The following is a 22,934-nucleotide window of genomic DNA, read 5'->3' on the forward strand; positions in this document are numbered from 1 at the left end:
TGGTTTAGTGGTGGCCTTAGCAATGCTGGGGGAATGGTTGGACTTGATGATCTTAAAGGTCTTTTCCAACCTAGTTGATTTTATGATTCTATGAATCAGCGCATCGCACTCTTCCTCAGCAACTTCGACCAGTAGGGTAGGGTCGGGAATGGCGCTAAGGGCCTCGGGGCTGCTGGTCTCTGACGGGCGTCGGCCCTCGTAGGTGATGAAGTGGGCACTGTGGCGTTACCGGTGGCGTCCGCACGTCTGCCCTTGCCTGCCCGGTGGGGGGGAAATGGTGGGTCCCGGCGAGGTGAGCCTCCGGGCCGGAGCCGGGCCAAGGCCGGCGGCGAGTAGCGGGAAACGGCCCGCCTCTCCCTGAGGGCGCCGCTCAGCTCCCGGTCCCGCGCTCGGGTCGGCGAGGGGGCGACCTGGGGGCCCGCGGGGCTTGAGGAATGCGCTGGCCTCAGCTCGGTGGCGGGCGGGCTGAGGCGCTGCCCCCGCGGCGCGCGCCGTGCTCCTGTCAGCCTCGGGAGGGCTCCCGCGTCAGACTATCCGCGTAAAGCGTTGTTATTTTACTTTTGAATGCGGTATAGCAGTCCTGGTACTTAGAAACATGTAACACACATGGCGGTAAGGGCCTGTTTTGTTTTAAAGCCAAGGAAAATATCCATGAAATTAAGAAAGAATTTGATTCGCTCTTGCAAACAGCTGAGAAGGCGTTTATGGTGGAGCTGCTGAAGAAGCCAGTTGCCATCAGGAAAATTAAAAGTCTTGCTTGGTAAGTGCATGTCCTGGTTTCAGCAGGGATGCAGTTAATGTTCTTCCCAGTGGCTGATACGGCACAACGTTTTGGCTTTAGCCAGAGAACAGTGTTGATGACCCAGGGGTGGTTTGGTTACCACTGAGCAGTGCTCACAGAGCCAAGGCCTTTTCTGCCTCTCACCCACCAGCGAGGTGGCTGGGGGGCCCAAGAAGGAGGAGGGGACTCTGGGAGGAATGACATTTGTCTTCCCGAGTCACCATGAGGTGTGATGGAGCCCTGCTGTCCTGGCTGAGCACCTGCCTGCGGTGGGAAGTGGTGAATCTGAAATCAACCTGACTGGGAATGAGTGATTAGCTGCTTTGGAGACAGAGGAAATTAAGGCACTGTCTGCCTTTGTCTGGGGTTAAACCACAGCAGTGTGCATGGCCTTATATTTGTGAGGGATGCAGGCACCATTACAGCATGATGTACCCCTGACTGATGCAAGAAAACCTGTAAACTTGGTGTCTTCTATATAAAAGTTTGCTTTGTGCTCTGAGTACATTAACTAATTGGCAGTGGTATTGCACTGCAGGTGTTAGTAATAGGTGATTATATTTTAAAACCTGTTAATCAGTAGAGGGTTTCTTTTGTATTAAGAACAAGTTGAAATTCTTCTATTGTGTATCTTAGTTACTTTATAACTAAACATTACAATGGTAGCTATAATGATAAGCAATTAACATAGCCATATATGGGAAGCGTACATGGGTGGATTTAGGGGAGTATTGTGAAACTCTACCAAAGCAGAACTCACAAAAGTACCAGGAGTAGTCAAGTGAAAATAAGAGAATGCTGTCATCCACATAATGGTTGGGACATGTCCAAGGAACACAAAGGTGAACAGGACAAGCTGAGGAAGACTTCTTACTTCATCCGAGGAAGACTCCTTACTTCATCAGGACGACCACCAGAGGGGGGCTGCGCAAGCGCAAAAGAGGCTGATGTCATAATAGACTGATGTAGCAATCTTTGATGCATATGTATTAGTCAATGATGTAATCTGTGTTGAATATGTATTAGTTACGACATTTTTAGTGTATAAATTGTGAGCGCAATGTGACGGGGTTGAAGGCAGATTTGGGCGCATGCCCCTGGTTTCCCAGCGCTGTAATAAAGCACCTCATATAACCATTCCAGTGGTTATGTGTCAGTCCTTAAGCTAACACAGGGATTCACTCAGTACCTTTAAGTAGACTGACCCTTGTAACACAGGGTGTAGAATTAGTTAGTAACAGTGTATAGAGTCCAGCACCTTATTTCACATGTGCTCTTAAGTCATCTTACTTAAAGCCTGAAGAGATAAGGAATAATTACAAGTCTAGTATTTTCTGTGTGTAAAAATGTGAGCACTTCTTTCCATCTGAATCTGTTCATCCTAGTGAAGCACAAAATCAGACTCTACAACTCAAGAGTTATAAAGCAGGTATGTTTATTACGGTGTTGGGTGGGGTGCAAGGGGGTCACTCCTCCTAACTAGCACACTAAGGGGTTAAGCAAGAAGATATTTATTACACACAAACATGCATATTCATTAGGTTCCCGAGAGTTCGGTGGGGATATTACAATTAGTTTAGGAACTCATTATCATAAGCCCTTTCGGCGCTTGCACACTGCCCTCTAATGGTCGTGGGCAGGGATCTTCAAGATGAAGTAAGTAGTCTTCCTCATGTGGACAGGGGTCTTCAAGATGAAGTAAGCAGTCTTCCTCAGGGTGCACTTTTCACCTTTGGCACAGTTGGATGCCCCAGTAATCAGAAATTAGCTGAAACCAGCTGTATCTGCAAGTTTCTGATAGCTGGCAAAGATTTAGAACAGTGTGACCTTCGTCTACAAAATTTATTGCCTCCCAAGCTAGCAGATGTTTGGGAGTCACTGTCTCCAAACTAACTGATAATTAGAAGGATGGTAGTTCACTCTTGTTAGTAAGACTAATAAATTCTGTTATCACACCAAAGACTTACAACACAAACATTGTTCTCTATCTTAGACCGAAGTAAAGTTAAAAGTATTTTAACCCTATGTTTTCCAGGCACTCGCTTTCCTTATATCAAGTCCCCCATTTTCTTTTACCTTTGCAAATTCTTTTGCTATGTAACTCCGTTTTACTCAGGAGTTCTGGCAAAGTATTTACCACTTTCAACTTGTTGTCTAATCTGTTGTCTTTTCCAGTCCTCATAATCAATTACGGACCTTTTAAAACACCAAAAAGAATCATGCCACAAGTAATTAGTATTAAGATTTCTGCAACCAGTTGCTTCAAACAGGAGAGATTAGAGTTAACCATGAAGTTAACTTTTTCCATATTTCTTCAAAACCCCAAAAGGTATCATCCTTGGTCATCTCATGAAATATTTCAGTTTGTTTCCAAATTTTCTCCAAAGCTGTTTCAATTCTGCTACTTTGATCTATATAGGAATCATTGATTATGGAACAAACCCCCCCCTTGTGAAGCCAATAACCTGTCTAGTGCCATTTGGTTCTTGTAACAATTTTGCACTAAAGTGCGAGCCTTGGTTGGAAGAAATTGCTTCTGGTACTCCAAAACGAGGTATTATCTCATTTAATAATGTTTTAATTACTTGTATTGCATTATTTATTCTAAAAGAGAATGCTTCTGGCCAGCCTGAAAAGTATCCGTTAACACCAATAAATATCATAAACCTCCTTTTCTCAGTAATTCAGAAAAATCTATTTGCCACTGCCGTCCTGGATAACTTCCTCTCCCAATTTTCCCAATTTGATTTTTATTTTCAGTTTTAGGATTATTCTTAAGATAGAGCTGACATTGTTTTGTCACTAATGGAAATATGGTGTATAGATTCCTTCCTATAATTTGTTTGTCTAAATATTGGTACAAAGAGTTGCTACCCCAATGAGTTTTATTATGTTCCTCCTGAACTAGCTTCCAGAGTTGATTACAGTGAATTACAATTCGCCCATCAGGTATCTGAACCCAACCCTCTTCGTTTTCCTGTCTTTTCAGATCTTCAACCAACATTTTATCCTCTTTTGAATATCTAGGTTCAGATTTCTCAATTGTTAGTTTGCCATCAGGGATTAAGGACATGATTTTAGATTGTTCAAATGCTTGTTTGGCTTCGAAATTGGCCAAATTATTTCCAGTTTTCTGATTAGGGTCACCTTGTTGCTGCCCTCAACAATACATAATAGCTACTTCCTCAGGTAGCTGAACAGCAGTTTCTATAGCATGTTTAATCTGTTTCCCTTGTATGTCCAAAAGTCCTCGTTCTTTCCAGATGGCACCATGTGCACGTACCACACCAAATGCATATTTAGAATCAGTCCAAATATTTATCCTTGTCCTGGGTTCAGCAGTAGCAGTCATTTTTCTCCTTCTTGGTAGCTGGTGCAGTGCAGTGCTTTGACTTTTGGCTTGGGAACAGAGCTGATAACAATGATGTTTTGGTTTGGCCAAGGACTTTGTGAGCCTCATGCTCTGCCAGGGAGGAGCGGAAGCCGAGAGGAAGCAGAGACAGGACATTTGACCCAAACTGACCAAAGAGGTATTACATATCACAGCACGTCATGCCCAGGATGTAACTGGGAGTTAGCCAGAAGGGCTGGGAGACTGCAGGGTTGGAGGAGGTATCGGTCGGTGCTTGGTTGGGCTGGGGGGGCAAGTTATCGGTCAGCTGGTGGTGAGGTGATGTATTCTCTTCCCTTGTTATTTCCTTTATCATTGTTATTATTGGTGGTAGCAGTAGTGATTTGTGTTATACCTTAGTTACTAAACTGTTCTTATCTCAACCCTTGGGAGTTGCATTCTTTTAGATTCTCCTCTCCATCCCTCCGGGAGTAGGGGGAGGGAAGGAAGGGGGGGGAGTGAGTGAACGAGTTGCCTGACTGGGTTTAAACCACAACAGTTCTTTTTGGCGCCCAACGTGGAGCACGAGGGGTTGAGATAACGACAGATCTGACCAGATTAATAGTCACTAGTCACAGTGCTGATTTATTGGCTCTCAGAGTTGTTCCTCTTGATCTCACAGTTTCAGAATGTAGTACATTACTTAGAGCCGGTATTTACTGCGTTAGTGTTTATCAAGTGTGGGGCTTGGGCTAAGGTTCTTGTCTCACTGTACTTTATGGCAATGACTTGTAATACGGGTGGGCTCCAGCAGCAGGGCGGGACAGACGTGGCCGTGGACTTGTACCTGGCCATCCGGCTGCTCTTCACCGTCCTGGCCCTCGTCCTCGCCTCCCTCTTGGTGAGGCCGCGGGGAGCCGAGGGGGAGCGGCCCCGGGAGCCGGCAGCAGCCGAAGCGGCCCGGGAGAGCGGCCCCGGGGACCAAGCGGCGGCGGGAGCGGGGCTGGAGGCCGCGAGGGGACGGCTGCCGGTGGAGGAGGTCGGGGCGGTCGAGGAGAGGAAGGAGGCGGCTGCTGAGCAGCGGGAGAAGGCGGTGGAGGAGCCGAGTCCCGCGGAGGAGCCGAGCCCCGCGAAGGAGCCCAGCCCCACGACGGCCGAGAGCATCTCCCGGAAGCCGCCCGCCGAGCCCCAGGAGGATGCAGGAGACCACGCAGCATTTCTCAGCAAGGCAGAGGAGGAAGATCTGGACTCAGAAAAAGAGAAGCTGGTGGTGGGAGAGCCGGCAAGCACAGCAGCTACACCAGCCCCAGTGACAAGTACAGCAGCATCGTTTGAGAGTTCTGAAGGTTTTGAATGGCCTTTGGGTATCCTTGGGACCTGCCTGCTGATTGTGATGGGGATCACCATGTTGGCACACACACAGACTGTGTTTTACCCACCACCATTTTGTCTGATCTCAAAAGTTAAGCAGAGTCAGGTTTGGGTCTTGTCTGGGGTTAGACGACGATATAGGGGGACCAAGAGGTTTTCTCCAAGGCTGGAGAGTCATGAGTGGCAGGGTGTGTGGGACAGTCTGGGCAATTATCTAGGGCAATTATCCATACCACAGCACGTCATGCCCAGGATGTAACTGGGAGTTAGCTGGAAGGGCTGGGAGTCTGCAGGGTTGGAGGAGGTACGGGTCGGTGCTTGGTTGGGCTGGGGGGCAAGTTATCGGTCTGCTGGTGGTGAGGTGATGTATTCTCTTCCCTTGTTATTTCCTTTATCATTGTTATTATTGGTAGTAGCAGTAGTGATTTGTGTTATACGTTAGTTACTAAACTGTTCTTAACCCGTGGGAGTTGCATTCTTTTCGATTCTCCTCTCCGTCCCTCCGGGAGTAGGGGGAGGGAAGGAAGGGGGGGGGGGGGAGTGAGTGAACGAGTTGCCTGACTGGGTTTAAACCACGACAATCCTTTTGTCTTTAGCGAATTCCATGGCTCTCATTCTGCCTTTTGGGTAGAGGTGTTTACAGGTAAAGGTTTAGCTTCTATTACCTGTGAAGTGGTGGTAAGGGCATATCCTGCCTTCTGTTCACCATTTTTCATGAAGCTACAACCATCAGTAAACCAAGAATCAAATCTGGTTGGCTTGAATATACAGTCTGTACAGTGGCCAAGCAGTTGTGTGTTAGTGGTTCTGTCAATTGTTCCTCCAAAAAGGATGCTGGATCCACAACATTAGTGACCACAATTTCTGTATCATCGTGTTCCACAAGGGTGGCCTGGTATTTTAAAAAACATGAAGGAGGTAACCAGTGGGCTCCTTTCTGTTCCAGGACTGCTGATACAACATGGGACACTAGTACAGTAATCTTTTGTTCCAAGGTGAATTTGCAAGTCTCTTCAATGTTCATGACAACCACCACCACAGCCCTTAGGCATCCAGGCCATCCTCTGCTTGCTTCACCCAGCTGTTTCAAAAAATATGCCACTGCCCTTTCATAAGGTCCTAGTTTCTGAGCAAGGACCCCCAAGGCTATTACTTGTTTTTCATAAGAATATAGCCAAAAGGGTTTACTTACATCTGGAAGTCCCAGAGATGGAGCTCACATTAGCTATGTTTTTGGATTTCTAAAAGCCCCCTCTGCTGAATCAGTCTATTCCAAAGAGGGAAGATTTCCTTTTTACAGTTCATATACTGGTCTTACCAGAACACCATAATCATGGATCTAAAGTATGTGGCATACAGTTATTCCCAGGAACATCCGGAGCTCCTTGACGATCAATGGTCATGGAGTTTGGCAAATGGCTTCTTTTCTAGCAATTCCAAGTTCTCTCTGTCCTCCTGTTACTTCATATCCTAAGTAGGAAACTCAGGTTTGAATTAGTTGGGCCTTTTGTTTGGCTACCTGATAACCATTCACTCCCAGAAATTCAATAATCCCACCATCCACTGGACACATTCTTCCTTTGTTTCTGTGGCAATTAATTGGTCATCCACATATCGTAAGAGAGTCCCCGTCTGAGTGGATGGCTTCCATGATTCTAGGTCTCGTGCTAACTGATTTCCAAAAATCGTTGGACTGTTTTTAAACCCCTGAGGTAATACCATCCAAGTTAATTGAGTTTTCCTTCCCGGGTCAGGATTTTCCCATTGAAAAGCAAATAAATTTTTGTCTTTCTTTGGCCAATGGCAAGCAAAAGAAAAAAGCATCCTTTAAATCCAAGACGGCAAACCATTTTTGATTATTATTCAATTTAGTCAATAAGGTATACAGATTAGTTACTACTGGATGAATATCGTCTACAATTTTGTTGATTGTTCTGAGATCTTGAACCAATCTGCAACTTTTTCCATCATATTTCTTTTCTGGCAAGATAGGATTATTATATTCCAGTTCACAACAATGATTTCTTAGATTCCCTTTGATCTTCGAATTTTAAGAGATATTGTTTTATTCTAGTTGGGCAGGCCCCCCTCTTTTTTTTTCCATTATAACAGGCAAAGCATTTTTCGCCTTACCTGGAACTTCAGATGCCTATACTCCCAGATATACCTGATTAAAAATTTCTTCTATTTCAGGGAGGTCCTCCTGTTTGCTTTTCTGTTGAATTAAAGATAAACTCAAAACTACAATTAATTGATCATTTTTAACTCTTAATTCCATTTTGCCTTCTTTAAATGCTGCTTCTTGCCCTAGTAAAGATTTTGGAGAATTTGGCATGCATAAAAATTTATGTATTCCTATTTGTTTTCCAAGTTTGTACTCTAAAGGTTTCAGAAAGAATGCCCCCTTTTTTTTTTTCTTTTCCTTGGCAGCCAGTAGCTCCTACACCTGTAACAAATTCTTTTCCCTCTAATTTAATGCTGAATAAAGTGCTCCTGTATCCACTAAAAATTCCACTATTTCCTCTAGTCCCTAGCTTTAATTTAACCAGTGGATCTGCTAGGGTAGATTCCCCAGGTCCCCATCAGTCTAGTTCCAATTCAGTCCCCAGGGCAGCCTCACTTCCAATGTCCAAGATCCCCACAGCACATACACTGATCAGGTAATAACCCACTCCCCCACCTCCTCCTGACATCCCTCCTCCACCTCTGCCTGATGTTCCTCCTCCACCAGTTTCAAAGCAACCACAGTAGCCGTGGCTATAGCACGACTCAGCTTTTTCATTTCTACCTGTTCCTGATTCCTATATGCTCTCCATGCTTCCCCCTTCACTCCCGTCCGCATTTATCCAACAAGCCCTCAGTCCTGTCTGTCAACATGTCTGTTCCCACTTGTCTGCCTGCCCTGGTATTCATCCCATGCTCAAATACAGAAGCTGCTTGAGCTCCCCTCCTTTCCCCCTTGGTTTTCCTCTTTTATTTCTTCACAGTTGCTCACCCTGCTCTGCATGGGCTGCAGATGCCTGCCTCTGCAACAGCACTTCTGTTTTAACCCTTTCTTAACTCTGAATGTGAATCTGCTACTTGTTGCCAGTGACAGTCATCCCTTTCTCCTTATCAGTATCAGATAAGACAGATGCAGAGGGTGCTCCTCTTGGAGGTACCTCTGATACATAATTTTCCAGCCTATCTTCCTGATTACTCTGTTTTTTTCTTAACTTTAAACATCATTCCCCCAATATCAAAGGCTGAACAACATCTCTCCAGCTTAGCTATCTGATTTTCCCTGTCCTTTTCCAAAGCCAAAATTAAGGAATCCGGCAGAGCTATATTAATTTCACATTCTGTCTGTCACTCCAGGTGGTTTCTTAAAGTGAAAAACATATCTGCATACATTACTTCATCCCATTTTCCTTGCCCCCTCAAAACAACATCAATTGTAACAATGTATTATAGTTCAGAGTTCCATTTTTAGGCCATTTTTCCTGAGCTTTCTGATAGCTGGCAAAGATTTAGAACAGTGTGACCTTTGTACAAAATTTATTGCAAGCAGAACTGGATAGGGCAGACAAGGAGTATCCTAAGCTAGCAGATGTTTGGGAGTCACTGTCTCCAAACTAACTGATAATTAGAAGGATGGTAAGAAATAATTCACTCATTAAAAGGATGGAAAGAAATAATACACTCTTGTTAGTAAGACTAATAAATTCTGTTATCACACCACAGACTTACAACACAAACATTGTTCTCTATCTTAGACCTAAGTTAAGTTAAAAGTATTTTAACCCTATGTTTTCCAGGCACTTGCTTTCCTTATATCAATATATGTTCTGCTTGCAAGAAATTTTTTACGAAGGTCACACTGTTCTAAATACCATTTCTCTTTATACTCCAAAATATGCAATATGAAGGATGTTGTCACTGAAAAGTAATTCTATTTTGTCTGGGGGTGGAAGGGGTATCTAGCGTCTTCTAACTGTGATGTGTGTCACACATAGTTTGCTTTCAACTCTGATCCAGGTGAATGGCCATCAGACAGCAGAACTGATAGGTAGAGGTCAGTAGGTAAATAGGCTTCAAACAAATGAGTTTGCAGAAATATGCTTGACATCTTCCTATTCAACAATTGTAGTTACCTTAACTAGAAATACATTAGAAAGACAAGGAAAATAAAAAGAAGTTTCATGAAGAGCACAAAAGTCCACTTCAAAGAAAACACCTAAAAAAGTAAGTTTATTCTGAACAAACAACATAAGGGTTTTATCAGTTCTGACCTGCTGTGAACCCTGCAAGATTTATGACTGGGCAGGCCAATGGCATGCTGTTTGTTTGAAAAATCAATTGTTTTAAATCCAATGTATTCTAAGCTAAGCAGGGCTAAACTGTGTAGTAAATTAATTTTATAATGAAATACGATATCTGCACTTCTGGTAACTAATTCACACAGATTTACAAATGCTGGCATAATTTTTCTCTCTTGACTTGTCAGTATGTCTTGATGGTTTGAGGAACCATTTTCTGCTGATTTAAAAAAGAAAAAAAACCCACAACAACAACAAAAAAAAAACCCAACCTCAACTTCATGATTTAATACATGCTTTTATATAATTAAATGACTTGTGCATTCCTGTCCACCTTGATCTCTAAACCAAATAGCACAAATGTATTAATTTTGTCTATGAAATGTCGTGCCTTAGCCAGACACTTAAGTATGTAGCAAGATGACAACAAAGACTAAAAGATTACATGTGGAGTTACAGGCATTAATTATAAAAGAGCTTAAAAGTTGGAAGGGTGTATAATACAAAGGTGGTTGTTTGTACAGAACTTCAAGATGAACTTTTGGCATTATGAAACTTGCCATTTTATGTGTATGTAGAACTTTATAAAAGGCAGCACTATGGGGCTTAAGTGCTGGGATTTTTTTTTTGCTAGGGAATTCTTACAGTATTGCTCCCTGGAAATATCTATAATTTTGTCTTAAAATGGCACTTCTTTTAACTGCAGTCTTACATATGCATTTTCAGATTTCCAAAACAAAGTAATTGGTTTCATTGTTGTCTGGTTTAAATGGCAAACTTAAACTTTAAATGGTAAGACTGATTTTTGATGGCTTAACTCACCTGAATCTATGAATGCTGAATACAATTCTTTTCAAATGACATAGCTGAAATATGAGACTAAAAGGAATAGATCTGATAAAGATGTTTTCCAAAGCCTGAATCAGATGCATTGTAGTGACACAAACCTGAACAAAAAAGCACCTCTAGCTGATGAAGGGATGTGGTGGTACCTCTCACTCACTGAATGGTGCACAGTCCTGAATCTGTGCTATCAGTATCAATTTCCAAACAATACTGAATGGAAGAGAGTCTGTAAGGGAAACCTCTTGCTCTGTTAGGAGTAATGAATTGTTCTGTAATAATTATTACATAGCTGAAATGGAGGTGTCTCCTGGGTTCATCTGTAACAGTTATTTTTCTCCTTCTTAGTAGCTAGTGCAGTGCTGTGTTTTCATCTTTAGTCTGAGAACAATGTTGACAACACACAGATGTTTTTAGCTGTTGCTAAGTAATGCTTACCCCGATAAAAGACTTTTCAGTCTCATGCTCTGCCAGTGAGGAGGGGAGTGGGAAGCCAGGAGGAAGCAGAGACAGGACACCTGACCCAAAGTAGCCAAAGGGGTATTCCATACCACAGCACGTCATGCCCAGTATATAAACTGGGGGGAGTTACACAGAAGGCCAGATTGCCGCTCGGGTCAGGCTGGGTATTGGTCAGTGGGTGATGATCCTCACTCGTGTTTGTTGGGGTTTTTTTTCCCCTTTCCCCTTTCAGCTTTATATTCTCTCCCCTTGTTATTTCCCTTATTGTTATTATTATTGGTGGTAGTAGTAATAGTTTTGTATTATACCTTTTTTACTGGACTGTTCTTATCTCAACCTGTGGGATTTACATTCTTTTGATTCTCCTCCCCATTCCTCTGGGAATGGGGGGGAAGAAGGGGGGGAGTGAGTGAGTGGCTGCATGGTTCTGAGTTACCAGCTGGGCTTAAACCACGACAAGGTGTCATTAGTAGGGAAATGCAGGCTTGCAAAAATGCCTTAAAGCTGCTTACAGTCATGATGGACCAAATTCAAGTCTCACTAAAGGATCTAATGAATTAAAAACTTGGTGGATATATGAATGAATTTTTTTTAGAAGCTCTTGCTACACCTGCAGCTCCAGTGTGCATACTTGTATCCATTGACACTTACTTGATACATTCAAATTATTTTCAGAGAAATGCAAGTTAAACAACTTATCAGTGTTTAATGTGCCTAAAAGAAATTTTAATTGCTTTCTTAAATTGGGATTACAGAGCTTTTGGCCCAACAAAATTAACTAGAGAAGGCTTCTTTGCCTGGGGAAGTCTATAAAATCTCAGTCTTTGAAGGTTAATTTTATTCAAATACACTGACGCTGGACCGAACCCACATACCCTTACAATATCTCCAAAATGTGTGTGAGGAAAGGAAGATTAGAGGAATAGTGAAGTATATTTCTGTCATCAAGATTTCTGTGAACTGAGTTAAAATTCAAAACTGGAAAATTTTGTTCTATGGATTCAGGTCAACCACACAGGACAAATATCCTGAGAACTAATTAGAAAAATTACTTCCTGCTGAAAAAGAAACTTCCCAGGAAACTTTGCACACTCAAATATAAAGCTGTGGGTGCTATCTTAATTATATCCAACTCGGGTATTGCATCCCTCTCTTACCTACTAACATAAATGACTTTCATTCCCCTATGGTGTTAGGTCCCATTATATCATGTCTATCTCAGGAGGGCTTCTTCACATGTTTATACACTATGCCTCTTGTAGAGCACTTCAGCATTCTTTAATCCACTAGCTGTCTGCCTTCATCCTAGCTAAAATGCTACAGTAGAAGTAGATGAGGAAATAAAAGAAATAAACAAAAGCAATAACCACTTCTATTTTATCTTTTTTTTTTAATTAGGTCTGTTCTTCAGGTGTGACTGAGGCTGTTAAGTCTCTTACTTATGAATGTAGCACCACAAATTTCAAAGCCACCACAAAGATATCTAAAAGGTAAGAGGTTTTTTGGCTTGTTCTTAATAAATAACTTTGTTAAATACCAAGACACTATAGATCTACATTAATATCAATCATCATCAATCTAGACTTAATAGGTCTTCATGGTCTGCCACTTGGTAGTGGGGATGTGAACCAGTCACACACCTCCTGCTCTGAGTGTGGGTGTTAACTTAGGTTCTTACAGAGGTACAGGATTTGACGCTGTAACTAAGCCAGTTTCAAAAAAAACAACCAACCAAACAAAAACCCAACCAAAAACACCAACAGATTTAGAATATAAATTCTACTCCCACTCACTGTTGTGTGAAGGTATATTTTACAGCTTAAACTAATTCTCAGAGCCCAAACTTAATTAAAATGTCACCAATACCACTGTGTTAAAAAAAAATAAAAATCATCCCCCCCAACCCCCAATCACATAAACTTACGATCAGTTCTTTGCATATTGAACCATTAAGGTTTTCAGTTATTATCATTCCCCACACACTACAGAGTTTGGTTTTGGCAAAAGTCATCAGCTGAAGTAGAAGGATGGAGAACTTAAATGGGTCATGAAACCAGCAAGTGGCTTAGTTTCACCTTGGCCTGCTATAAATATCAGAGGTTCATTTCCATGTAGAACATACCCAAATATTACATTTTTAAGTGGAATGTGAACAACTGTATCATGAAATAAGCTTAGGAATTTTGTATGGCACAAGGCTTGCTCTGTACCAATCAGAGTTAGCAGCTTCGGCATTTCATAGTATCTCCCTCTGTAGTAGACAGATACAGCACATACCTTATCTTAAGCCCTGAGGCATGAAGTTTCCTCTTTCCAAACCTGTAAGCATTCACTGTTGATACTGGAGAGTAGATATTCTTGTTACCAAGTGGTGCAAATGTCAGTTTGCTTACTGGCCTGTACACAGGCTTCAGAGGTTACTGTAGTGTTTCAGGGTTATAGAATGTTACCAAGTGGTGCTAGTACATGCTGCTGATGGATGGACTTCCTGTAGTCTTCTGGCAGAACTGGAAGCATTTAAACATGACTGCCTTTCTATTAGGGATGTTTGCTCCTATTTACATTTGCTTCATGCTTGAAAAATTCCTGCAGAGCATAGGAAGTTACCCTCAGAGTAACATTTTTATTGTATTCTAGTGCTGGATTACAACAGACTGTCTCAAGAACTGTACCTACCAGTGGAAGAGTTCAAGTCATGTTACTAAGAAGTAAATCAGTATCTCAAGATAAAACTTCTGTTTGTAAACATTCATCTGGCTGATGGACAGGAATCAAGGTTATTTGTTTGGGGTTTAAAAAAAAACACATTTTCAACTTACAGTAGTTGATAAATTGTGAATAGTCTGAGAGTGATGGCTCTTGCTATCCTTAAACGAGTTACTGTTAAACAGAAGTTAAAATGGTTGCTCAAGTTTTTCAGTGTAGCAGGGAAGCACATGATTTTTTAGAAAAGTCGGCCATGCAAGTAAAAACTGTCAGAATAGTTTTTGTCTTAAAAATGTTTCTCTTAATGTGTAGACACTGTATGGCTGATAGAGACCTCCATAATATTGATGTGCAACTACTAAATCAAGATACAGTACAGCATATTCATAAACTAGTAGTAAGCTTAAACTAGTAGGCTTACATAAAAATATTCAGACACCTAGTCTCAGGTTTTCATGTGAGATACTGTCATGAATGCAGATTTGAAGTGCTTGAACTCTTCTGAGGTTAAGTCTAAATTGGTCGGCATAAATTGAAGGGAGGAATAGGGCAAGGGAGGAACAGGGAGGGGAGAACTGCGGCACACAGATTTCCGTAAAAATAAATGCACTTAAATAAGCATGCGCAGTTTGGTAATTGCATGGGGAGGGGGGCAGAAGCATAAATTCTTCCTTCTAGATGGCTCTGGTGTCTCTCCTGCCATTCTCTATCTCATATTCACAAAGGCTCACAAAGCTACAGCCAAGTTTCAATTCCTGTTATAATCTATTATTCTCTGTCCCTTGCTGAGTAAGAACTATACTCCTGTTAATTCTCTGTTGCATTTGAATAGTAATGGCCTTACCTTTGGTGCAGGGAAGTAAATTGTTTTGAATCAGAATGAAGTTGAACAGAATTTTGTAGCACATAGTGCCTGACTTTTCTGACAATAAGGGTACCTGGACTTTTGGATGAAGTAATGTGAAGCACTAGAAGTCTATCTAGATGTAAGAAATATTAATCAATTTACAGTCTTGCAGGTATTTACAGACTTGAATGTAACTACTTTTAAGCTACAGGTCTGGAAACTGCTTTGTGTTTTAGAACACGGACCTGCTTCTGTAGGTAAAGAATGAGGGAGTGCTTGCTTGCTGCTTGCATTAGCAATAGTGACTTTTCTCTTTTTTCTGTCAAGTTCTGTTGGGTAGCGTGAACTAAAATTATTTTTTCCCCCTTAGAGTAAGATGACTGCACTATGTGGAAAGGCAATAGCTAAACCAAGTTAATGGAAATGTCTGTGACTACAGAATATTCATGACAGCTCTTGCTTGCTTCCTCTGAAGCTTGTAGAGAATGTCTATAATGTCTTAATAAAGCTGCATACTATCCAGTAAATGTTTTTATGTAAAAGCTTACAATATGATATGTATTATTAAATTCCTGTTATCTCTGTGAAGGATACAAAAGCAGAAGAAAATTCTTTTTCCAACTTCTTTATAAAAGGCTTAATTAACATCCAACCTTCGTTCATGAACAGTAATAGGTTGCTATGTAGGAAATAAATTATAACTCTCCTGTTCTAAATAGGACTCTGAGATTTTTTCATAACTGTTTGTAAATATAGACCTCGAATGACATTTGTCCATGCACACAAAAGCAGAATGTAGTGTTTACTACTCATCTTTAGTCTTCCCAGTACCAATCTCCTTGAATCTAACTCTGCAATTAAGCTGAAGTGTGAGTTTCTAAATTCTTGAACAGCACTTTAAGGCATATAACTTGATTTCTGTGGTGGCATATAAATCTGCCACAGGAATAGAACTTATTTCCAGTCCTGTGCTCTGACATGACAATAATGTGTAAGATGACAGGTAGTAACCCAGGCATACTGTAATTTGTAGCATCACCTCAATTTTTCTAGTACTTAGGTACTTTTGAGTAACTTCTAGGAAAGGCTTTTAACATCTTTCCAGGTAAAGGTGACAGTCCAGCAGTCACTCTACTGTGGGTACTCTTGTGTTTTCAGAACTTGAGGATGCACTTGGCTTTTACTCTGCCAGTGGTGATTTCGATTCAAGTGTTCACTGTAGTAAAGGTTGGTATGAAAGACTCCTACATTCTTTAAACTAAAACATTAGTTTAAGAATTAAATCTGGACAAGTTTTTCTTCTTTTCTGCTTCCACCCTTGCTCCACATAAGGAAACAGAGGTCACAAGTTTCAAATATGGGGGGGGGGGGGAAGAAAGTTTCCTGAGGCACAGAAAACAAAACTGGTAAAGAACATGAAGTTAAACCACTATTAAACACAGATTAAAACTCGTCTCTCACTTGGTAACCAGAAAATACAGGAGTAAACCTCTCATTCAGATTATACCTGAAGTTTACAGAACATTCATGAATAGTTATTCTTAACTCAGTAGGCTAACCTGAATTAACATTCATTTTCCATTAAACTGATAAGAGCATCACATCAACGTGGCATCACCTTTTGATTATTGCAGGCAAATGGACATTTCAAGATGAATGATTTAACTGTTCAAGGTAAACAAAAATGCAGTGCGGTACTGAAACCTGCACTTTTTTTGTATTTTGGAAGAGGTGTTGTGTTTGGCATGCTTTGAAGCCAGGCCAACACACATTGGTGGTGGATCTCCCTTGGGGTGCTTAGTATGGTGGTAGTCATATTACAAAAATAGCTGCAAGTTTTTAGAATCATAGAATAGTTAGGGTTGGAAAGGACCTTAAGATCATCTAGTTCCAACCCCCCTGCCATGGGTAGGGACACCTTACGCTAAATCATATCACCCAAGGCCTCGTCCAACCTGGCCTTGAACACTGCTAGGGATGGAGCATTCACAACCTCCCTGGGCAACCTATTCCAGTGCCTCACCACCCTAACAGGAAAGAATTTCCTTCTTATATCCAACCTAAACTTCCCTTGTTTGAGTTTTAACCCGTTACCCCTTGTCCTGTCACTACAGTCTCTAATGAAGAGTCCCTCTCCAGCATCCCTATAGGCCCCCTTCAGATCCTGGAAGGCTGCTATGAGGTCTCCACACAGCCTTCTCTTCTCCAGGCTGAACAGCCCAAAATTTCTTAGCCTGTCTTCATACAGGAGGTGCTCCAGTCCCCTGATCATCCTTGTAGCCCTCCTCTGAGCTTGTTCCAACAGTTCAATGTTCTTTTTATGTTGAGGACACCAGAACTGCACACAGTACTCCAGGTGAAGTCTCACAAGAGCAGAGTAGAGGGGCAGGATCACCTCCTTTGCCCTGCTGTCACTCTCCTTTTGATGCAGCCCAGGATACAGTTTGCTTTCTGGGCTGCAAGCCCACACTGCCAGCTCATGTTCATTTTCTCATCAACGAACACCCCCAAGTCCTTCTCTGCAGGGCTGCTTTGAATCTCTTCTCTGCCCAACCTGTAGCTGTGCCTGGGATTGCTCTGACCCAGGTGTAGGACCTTGCACTTGGCTTGGTTAAACCTCATGAGGTTGGCATCAGCCCACCTCACAAGTGTGTCAAGGTCTTTCTGGATGGCATTCCTTCCCTCCAGCGTATCAACTGAACCACACAGCTTGGTGTCATTGGCAAACTTGCTGAGGGCGCACTCAATCCCACTGTCCATGTCAGCGACAAAGATGTTAAACGAGACTGGTCCGAACACCGATCCCTGAGGGATGCCACTTGTTACTGGTCTCTAGCCGGACATTGAGCCATTGACCACAACTCTTTGTGTGCAGCCATCCAGCCAGTTCTTTATCCACTGAGTGGTCCATCCATCAAATTGATGTCGCTCCAATTTAGAGACAAGGATGTCGTGTGGGACAGTGTCGAATGCTTTGAACAAGTCCAGGTAGATGACATCAAGTGCTCTACCCCTGTCCGTCAGTTCTGTAGCCCCATCATAGAAGGCCACCAAATTGGTCAGGCAGGATTTCCCCTTAGTGAAGCCATGCTGGCTGTCACCAAGCACCTTGTTGATTTTCATGTGCCTTAGCATGCCTTCCAGGAGAATCTGCTCCAAGATTTTGCCAGGCACAGAGGTGAGACTGACTGGTCTGTAATTCCCTGGGTCATCCATTTTCCCCTTCTTGAAAATGGGGGCTATATTTCCCTTTTTCCAGTCATCAGGAACTTCACCTGACTGCCATGATTTCTCAAATATGATGGGCTTAGCAACTTCATTTGCCAGCTCCTTCAGGACCCGCGGATGGATCTCATCAGGACCCATGGACTTGTGCACGTTCAGATTTTTGAGATGGTCTCGAACCAGATCCTCTCCTACAGTGGGCACAAGGTCTTCATTCTCACAGTCCCTGCATCTGCCTTCCAAGACTTGGGTGGTGTGGTCAGAGCCTTTGCCAGTGAAGACTGAGGCAAAGAAGCCATTCAGAACCTCAGCCTTCTCCAAATCCTGTGTAGCCAGTTCTCCTGAGAGCTTCCTGAGGGGGCCTACATTCTCCCTCGTCTGTTTTTTATTTGCTATGTACCTGTAGAATCCCTTCCTGTTATCTTTAATATTTCTAGCTAAGTTTAATTCTAACTGGGCCTTAGCTTTCCTAACCTGGTCCCTAGCTTCTCGGACAACATCCCTGTACTCTTCCCAGGCCACCCGTCCTTGCTTCCACTTATTATAAGCCTCTTTTTTCAATTGAATTTTCCTCAGGAGCTCCTTATCCATCCAAGGAGGTCTCCTGGCCCTCCTGCTGCACTTCCTTCTGGTTGGGATGCAACACTCCTGAAATTGCAGCAGGTGATCCTTGAATATCAACCAACAGTCTTGGGCCCCTCTGCCCTCTAGGGCTGTATCCCATGGAACCTTCTGAAGCAGGTTCCTGAAGAGGCCAAAGTCTGCTCTTTTGAAGTCCAGGGCAGTGAGCTTGCTGCACGCTCTTCTCACTCATCCATCTTGTTCTTGTTGCAAGTATTTTCTGAGTTGCAATTTAGAGATTGCCCCTTTTTTGTGACTAAAAGGCTACTACTGAGAGCTGGGAAAGTGTTTCTGGGCCCTGATGCAAGGGGCAGGTTCACAGGATGTGCACTGTAATGAAGCATGAGGACTTTTCAATCAGCTGAAGTCATTCTTTGGAATTATCACCAAGCTAGGAAGCCTCCAGAACTCCATTTAGTCTTTTTAAATTTTGTAAGAGGCATACAGTTAAATGCCTTACAACTCCTTTACAGCGACTGCTTGAACTTTGTATTTGCATCAGCCTAAGGCTGTAGTGGAAGGTTATAGGTTAATAAAATACATTTTTTCCCATTACATTCTATTTAGAGAGCTGATAAATTGCTGCAGGTAAGTCTGTGGCATGTTTCTTGTTTGTTTTTTTCTTTCCCAAGCAATAGTAATTTTCCTTTCACTGATTGATTACTTCTAACTTCTTTGCAAACTTATTTTTCAGAAGAAAATAATCTCCTCTTTTAGGTAAACAAGAACCACACCACTGTCAGTATCTTATGTGTAACTGTGTAGTGTGAACACCTTAGTAAATTAAATGCACTTAAGAGGACAGATCAGACTTTCTATGAGAGTCACCTTTAGGTCCATTTAAGTCACTGTATATGCTAAAATAGGTGTCACAAAAGTGAGTCTGTTTTGTTTTTTTTTTTTGGGTGTGGGTTGGCGTCATCCCCCCATTTCAGCTTCTTGAAGTCAATATTAAAGACAAAGCGTGAACTTAAAAATAAGGTTCTAATACAGCTCTGGTGATCACATCTTCTTCTCCCCACATACAGAATGCTCTTTTGTTTATAGTACCACCTTTACCATAAGTACTTCGGTTGCAGCTGTTTATAACTGTTTATTTGATTATTCATAGGAGAGTCACATAGCCCCGGTTAAAACATTGATAGCTATGTTAAGCATTAAACTCCATCAGTAAACTACTGAAGCATTAGTAACTGTACTCTAACTGTAGTAGTATATTACTTGAAACTTAAATATTAAAATCAAGAAAGTGTAGACTGAATTTCTGTCAAGTTTATCACACTACAACTTTGTAAAGGGATACCTTCCTGGTAGAACAGAAGATCTATATAGTATGGGCAACTCTGAAGAAGTCACCAATCACTGAAAGATGCTGCTGTGAAGAGCCTAAATTAATGTAATCTCAGGACTGAAACAAATAGACTAATGCTGTATACAGTGATCAACTTCCCCTCCAGCCCTTCACTTCAGCATGCTAGCCAAGAGTTACCACTAATACTTTCTCTATCCCAATGAAAAAAGGAATTTTAAAGCAAGGTGGTAAGTTCAGAACACACACTCTGTTTTCCAAGGAGGTAAATACTGAAGGTACTACGTAAAACAATTAAAACACCTGTCCTCTGCTTTAAGCATTACAGATTAGGATGCCTTCTTTGGGAAATAAATTGGGCTAAAGGATCAGTATGCAAAAATCATAGAATCATAGAATATTTAGGGTTGGAAAGGACCTTAAGATCATCTAGTTCCAACCCCCCTGCCATGGGCAGGGACACCTTGCACTAAACCATGATGTCATGAAAAGCAACCTGAAATTTTAATAAATGAAAATAGAGATTCACTACATGACAACGCCACAGCATAAGAAGTCAATACTGAAACACAGGTCAAGCAATTTATTCTTGCCTCAGTTTTAGTCTATAACAAGGATGTTCAGCAACACTCAAACACCAGTGCCTACCCAAGCTCATGGAAACACTTGGGGTTTGTCCCTCCAATCTCATTGGTAAAGTGTCAACAACTGTCTACCTGAGCAGTAATTAAACAAGTCATACTTCAGATTTGTAATGAAAAGTAGAGGCATCTTCCAAATTCTTCCCTTCAACAGGGAGAGAAACCTCACTTAGAGAAGCAGCTTACCAACCAACATTCATGCAGAGTTCCTTAACATTGTAATTAAAAGTTTAGATAACTGTACATGGGTATTAAAAGTCATATTTTTGCTTTGTTATGGTATTCTTGCCAATTAAAAGCATAGAAAAAGGAACTGAACTGAGCTGGAGAACTTAATGTCTTAATTCCCAGAAAGCCAGTCATATCCTGGGCTGCATCAAAAGGAGTATGACCAGCAGGTCAAAGGAGGTGATCCTGCCCCATTACTCTGCTCTCATGAGAACTCACTTGGAATATTGTGTGCAGTTCTGGTGTCCTCAACATAAAAAGGACATGGAACTGTTGGAACAAGTCCAAAGGAGGGCCACAAGGACGATCAGGGGACTGGAGAACCCCCCGTATGAAGACAGGCTGAGAAAGTTGGAGCTGTTCAGCCTGGGGAAGAGAAGGCTGCGTGGAGACCTCATAGCAGCCTTCCAGTATCTGAAGGGGGCCTATAAGGATTCTGGGGAGGGACTATTCATTAGGAACTGTAGTGTTAGGACAAGGGGTAAAGGGTTCAAACGTAAACAGGGGAAGTTTAGATTGGAAGTAAGGAAGAAATTCAAGGCCAGGTTGGACAGAGCTTTGGGTGACATGGTTTAGTGTAAGGTGTCCCTGCCCATGGCAGGGGGGTTGGAACTAGATGATCTTAAGGTCCTTTCCAACCCTAACTATTCTATGATTCTAATGTCAGAAGAAGCATGACCAGCAGGTCAAAAGAGGTGATCCTGTCCCTCTACTCTGCTCTTGTGAGACCTCACCTGGAGTACTGTGTGCAGTACCAGTGTCCTCAACATAAGAAGGACATAGAGCTGTTGAAGCAAGTCCAGAGGAGGGCCACGTGGATGATAAGGGGGCTTAGAGCACCTCCCATATGAAGACAGGCTAAGAAAGTTGGGGCTGTTTAGCCTGGAGAAGCTGCATGGTGACCTCAGAGCAACCTTCCAATATCTGAAGGGAGCCTACAAGGATGCTGGAGACGGACTCTTCATCAGGGACTGTAGTGATAGGACAAGGGGTAAAGGGTTCAAACTAAAACAGGGTGTCCTGGGTTCACGTGTAACAATTATTTTTCTCCTTCTTAGTAGCTGGTGCAGTGCTGTGTTTTCATCTTTAGTCTGAGAAGAATGCTGATAATACACTGATGTTTCTAGTTGTTGCTAAGTAATGCTTACCCTAATCAAGGACTTTTCAGTCTCTCATGTTCTGCCAGTGAGGAGAGGCACAAGAAACCAGGAGGAATCAGAGACAGGACACCTGACCCAAAGTAGGGTATTCCATACCACAGCATGTCATGCCAGTATATAAAGTGGGGGGAGTTACCTGGAAGGCCCATATCGCTGCTCGGGTCAGGCTAGGTGTTGGTCAGTAGGTGGTGAGCAATTGTATTGTGCATCACTTGTGTTTATTGTTTTTCCCCCTTCCCCTTTTAGTTTTATATTCTCTCCCCTTGTTATTTCCCTTATTGTTATTATTATTAGTGGTAGTAGTTTTGTATAATACCTTAGTTACTGGACTGTTCTTATCTCAACCAGGGGGATTTACATTCTTTCAGTTCTCCTCCCCATCCCTCCAGATGTGGGGGGGAAGAAGGGGGGGAGTGAGTGGCTGCATGGTTCTGAGTTACTAGCTGGGCTTAAATCACAACAGTCCTTTGTGGTGCCCAATGTGGGGCACAGAGGACTAAGATAACGACAGATCTGACCAGCATGTGTCTAATTGTATTTGTGATAAGCATGAATTGTTTTGGATTTATAGTCACTTGTCACAATGTTGATTTATTTGCTCTCAGAGTTGTTGAGCTTGATCTCAGAGTATCAGCATGTCATACTTTACTTGCAGCCTGCATTTACTGTTATAACATTTATTGGCTTTGTGGCCTGGGTTAAGGTTCTTGTTTTGCTGTACTTCATGGTAATGACTTGTAATACAGTAGACTCATTGGTCACGAAGCTGGGCTGGTATGTGTTCTCAGCATTGTCATCAGCTCTATACTATGGGAGGCATGTAATGGGAATTTTTCAACAATTGCACATTTTTTTTTGTCTTCCCTTGGGGGGTCAACCTATGGAGGAGATATTCTCTCACACCCTCCACTCCCCCATCAGACCATTTACAGTAGAAGTAGATTCTGGTTTAAAGATGTTGAATATCCTTTAAATGCCCTTGAAAGCACCCTGCAACTTTTACTGGGAACCAGCTTGTTGCTGCATATGCTCTCTATGTTTTGCCTACAGCGTGACCACCCTGAGAATGTCCAATCTTGTCCAACCTCGGAAGTTAAGCAGGGTCCAGCCT

At 42.3% G+C, this 22,934-nt stretch overlaps 1 protein-coding gene across 1 annotated transcript; it reads left to right on the forward strand.

Moving 5' to 3' along the window:
- Positions 1-575: 575 nt before the first annotated feature.
- LOC130607701 (borealin-2-like) lies at positions 576-15,208 on the forward strand (the record flags this gene model as incomplete). The annotated part of the gene is given in 5 exon segments (XM_057425041.1): positions 576-760; positions 933-1,008; positions 13,686-13,822; positions 13,824-13,862; positions 14,105-15,208. Coding segments are annotated over 5 exon segments (537 nt in total), but the record flags the coding sequence as incomplete, so codon positions are not given.
- Positions 15,209-22,934: the final 7,726 nt, after the last annotated feature.

The sequence above is a fragment of the Pezoporus wallicus genome, unplaced genomic scaffold (genome assembly GCF_028554395.1).
Source record: "Pezoporus wallicus isolate ANWC-B61680 ecotype Strahan unplaced genomic scaffold, APGP_CSIRO_Pwel_v1 contig_13641, whole genome shotgun sequence".
In the NCBI taxonomy this organism is placed as follows: Eukaryota; Metazoa; Chordata; class Aves; order Psittaciformes; family Psittacidae; genus Pezoporus; species Pezoporus wallicus.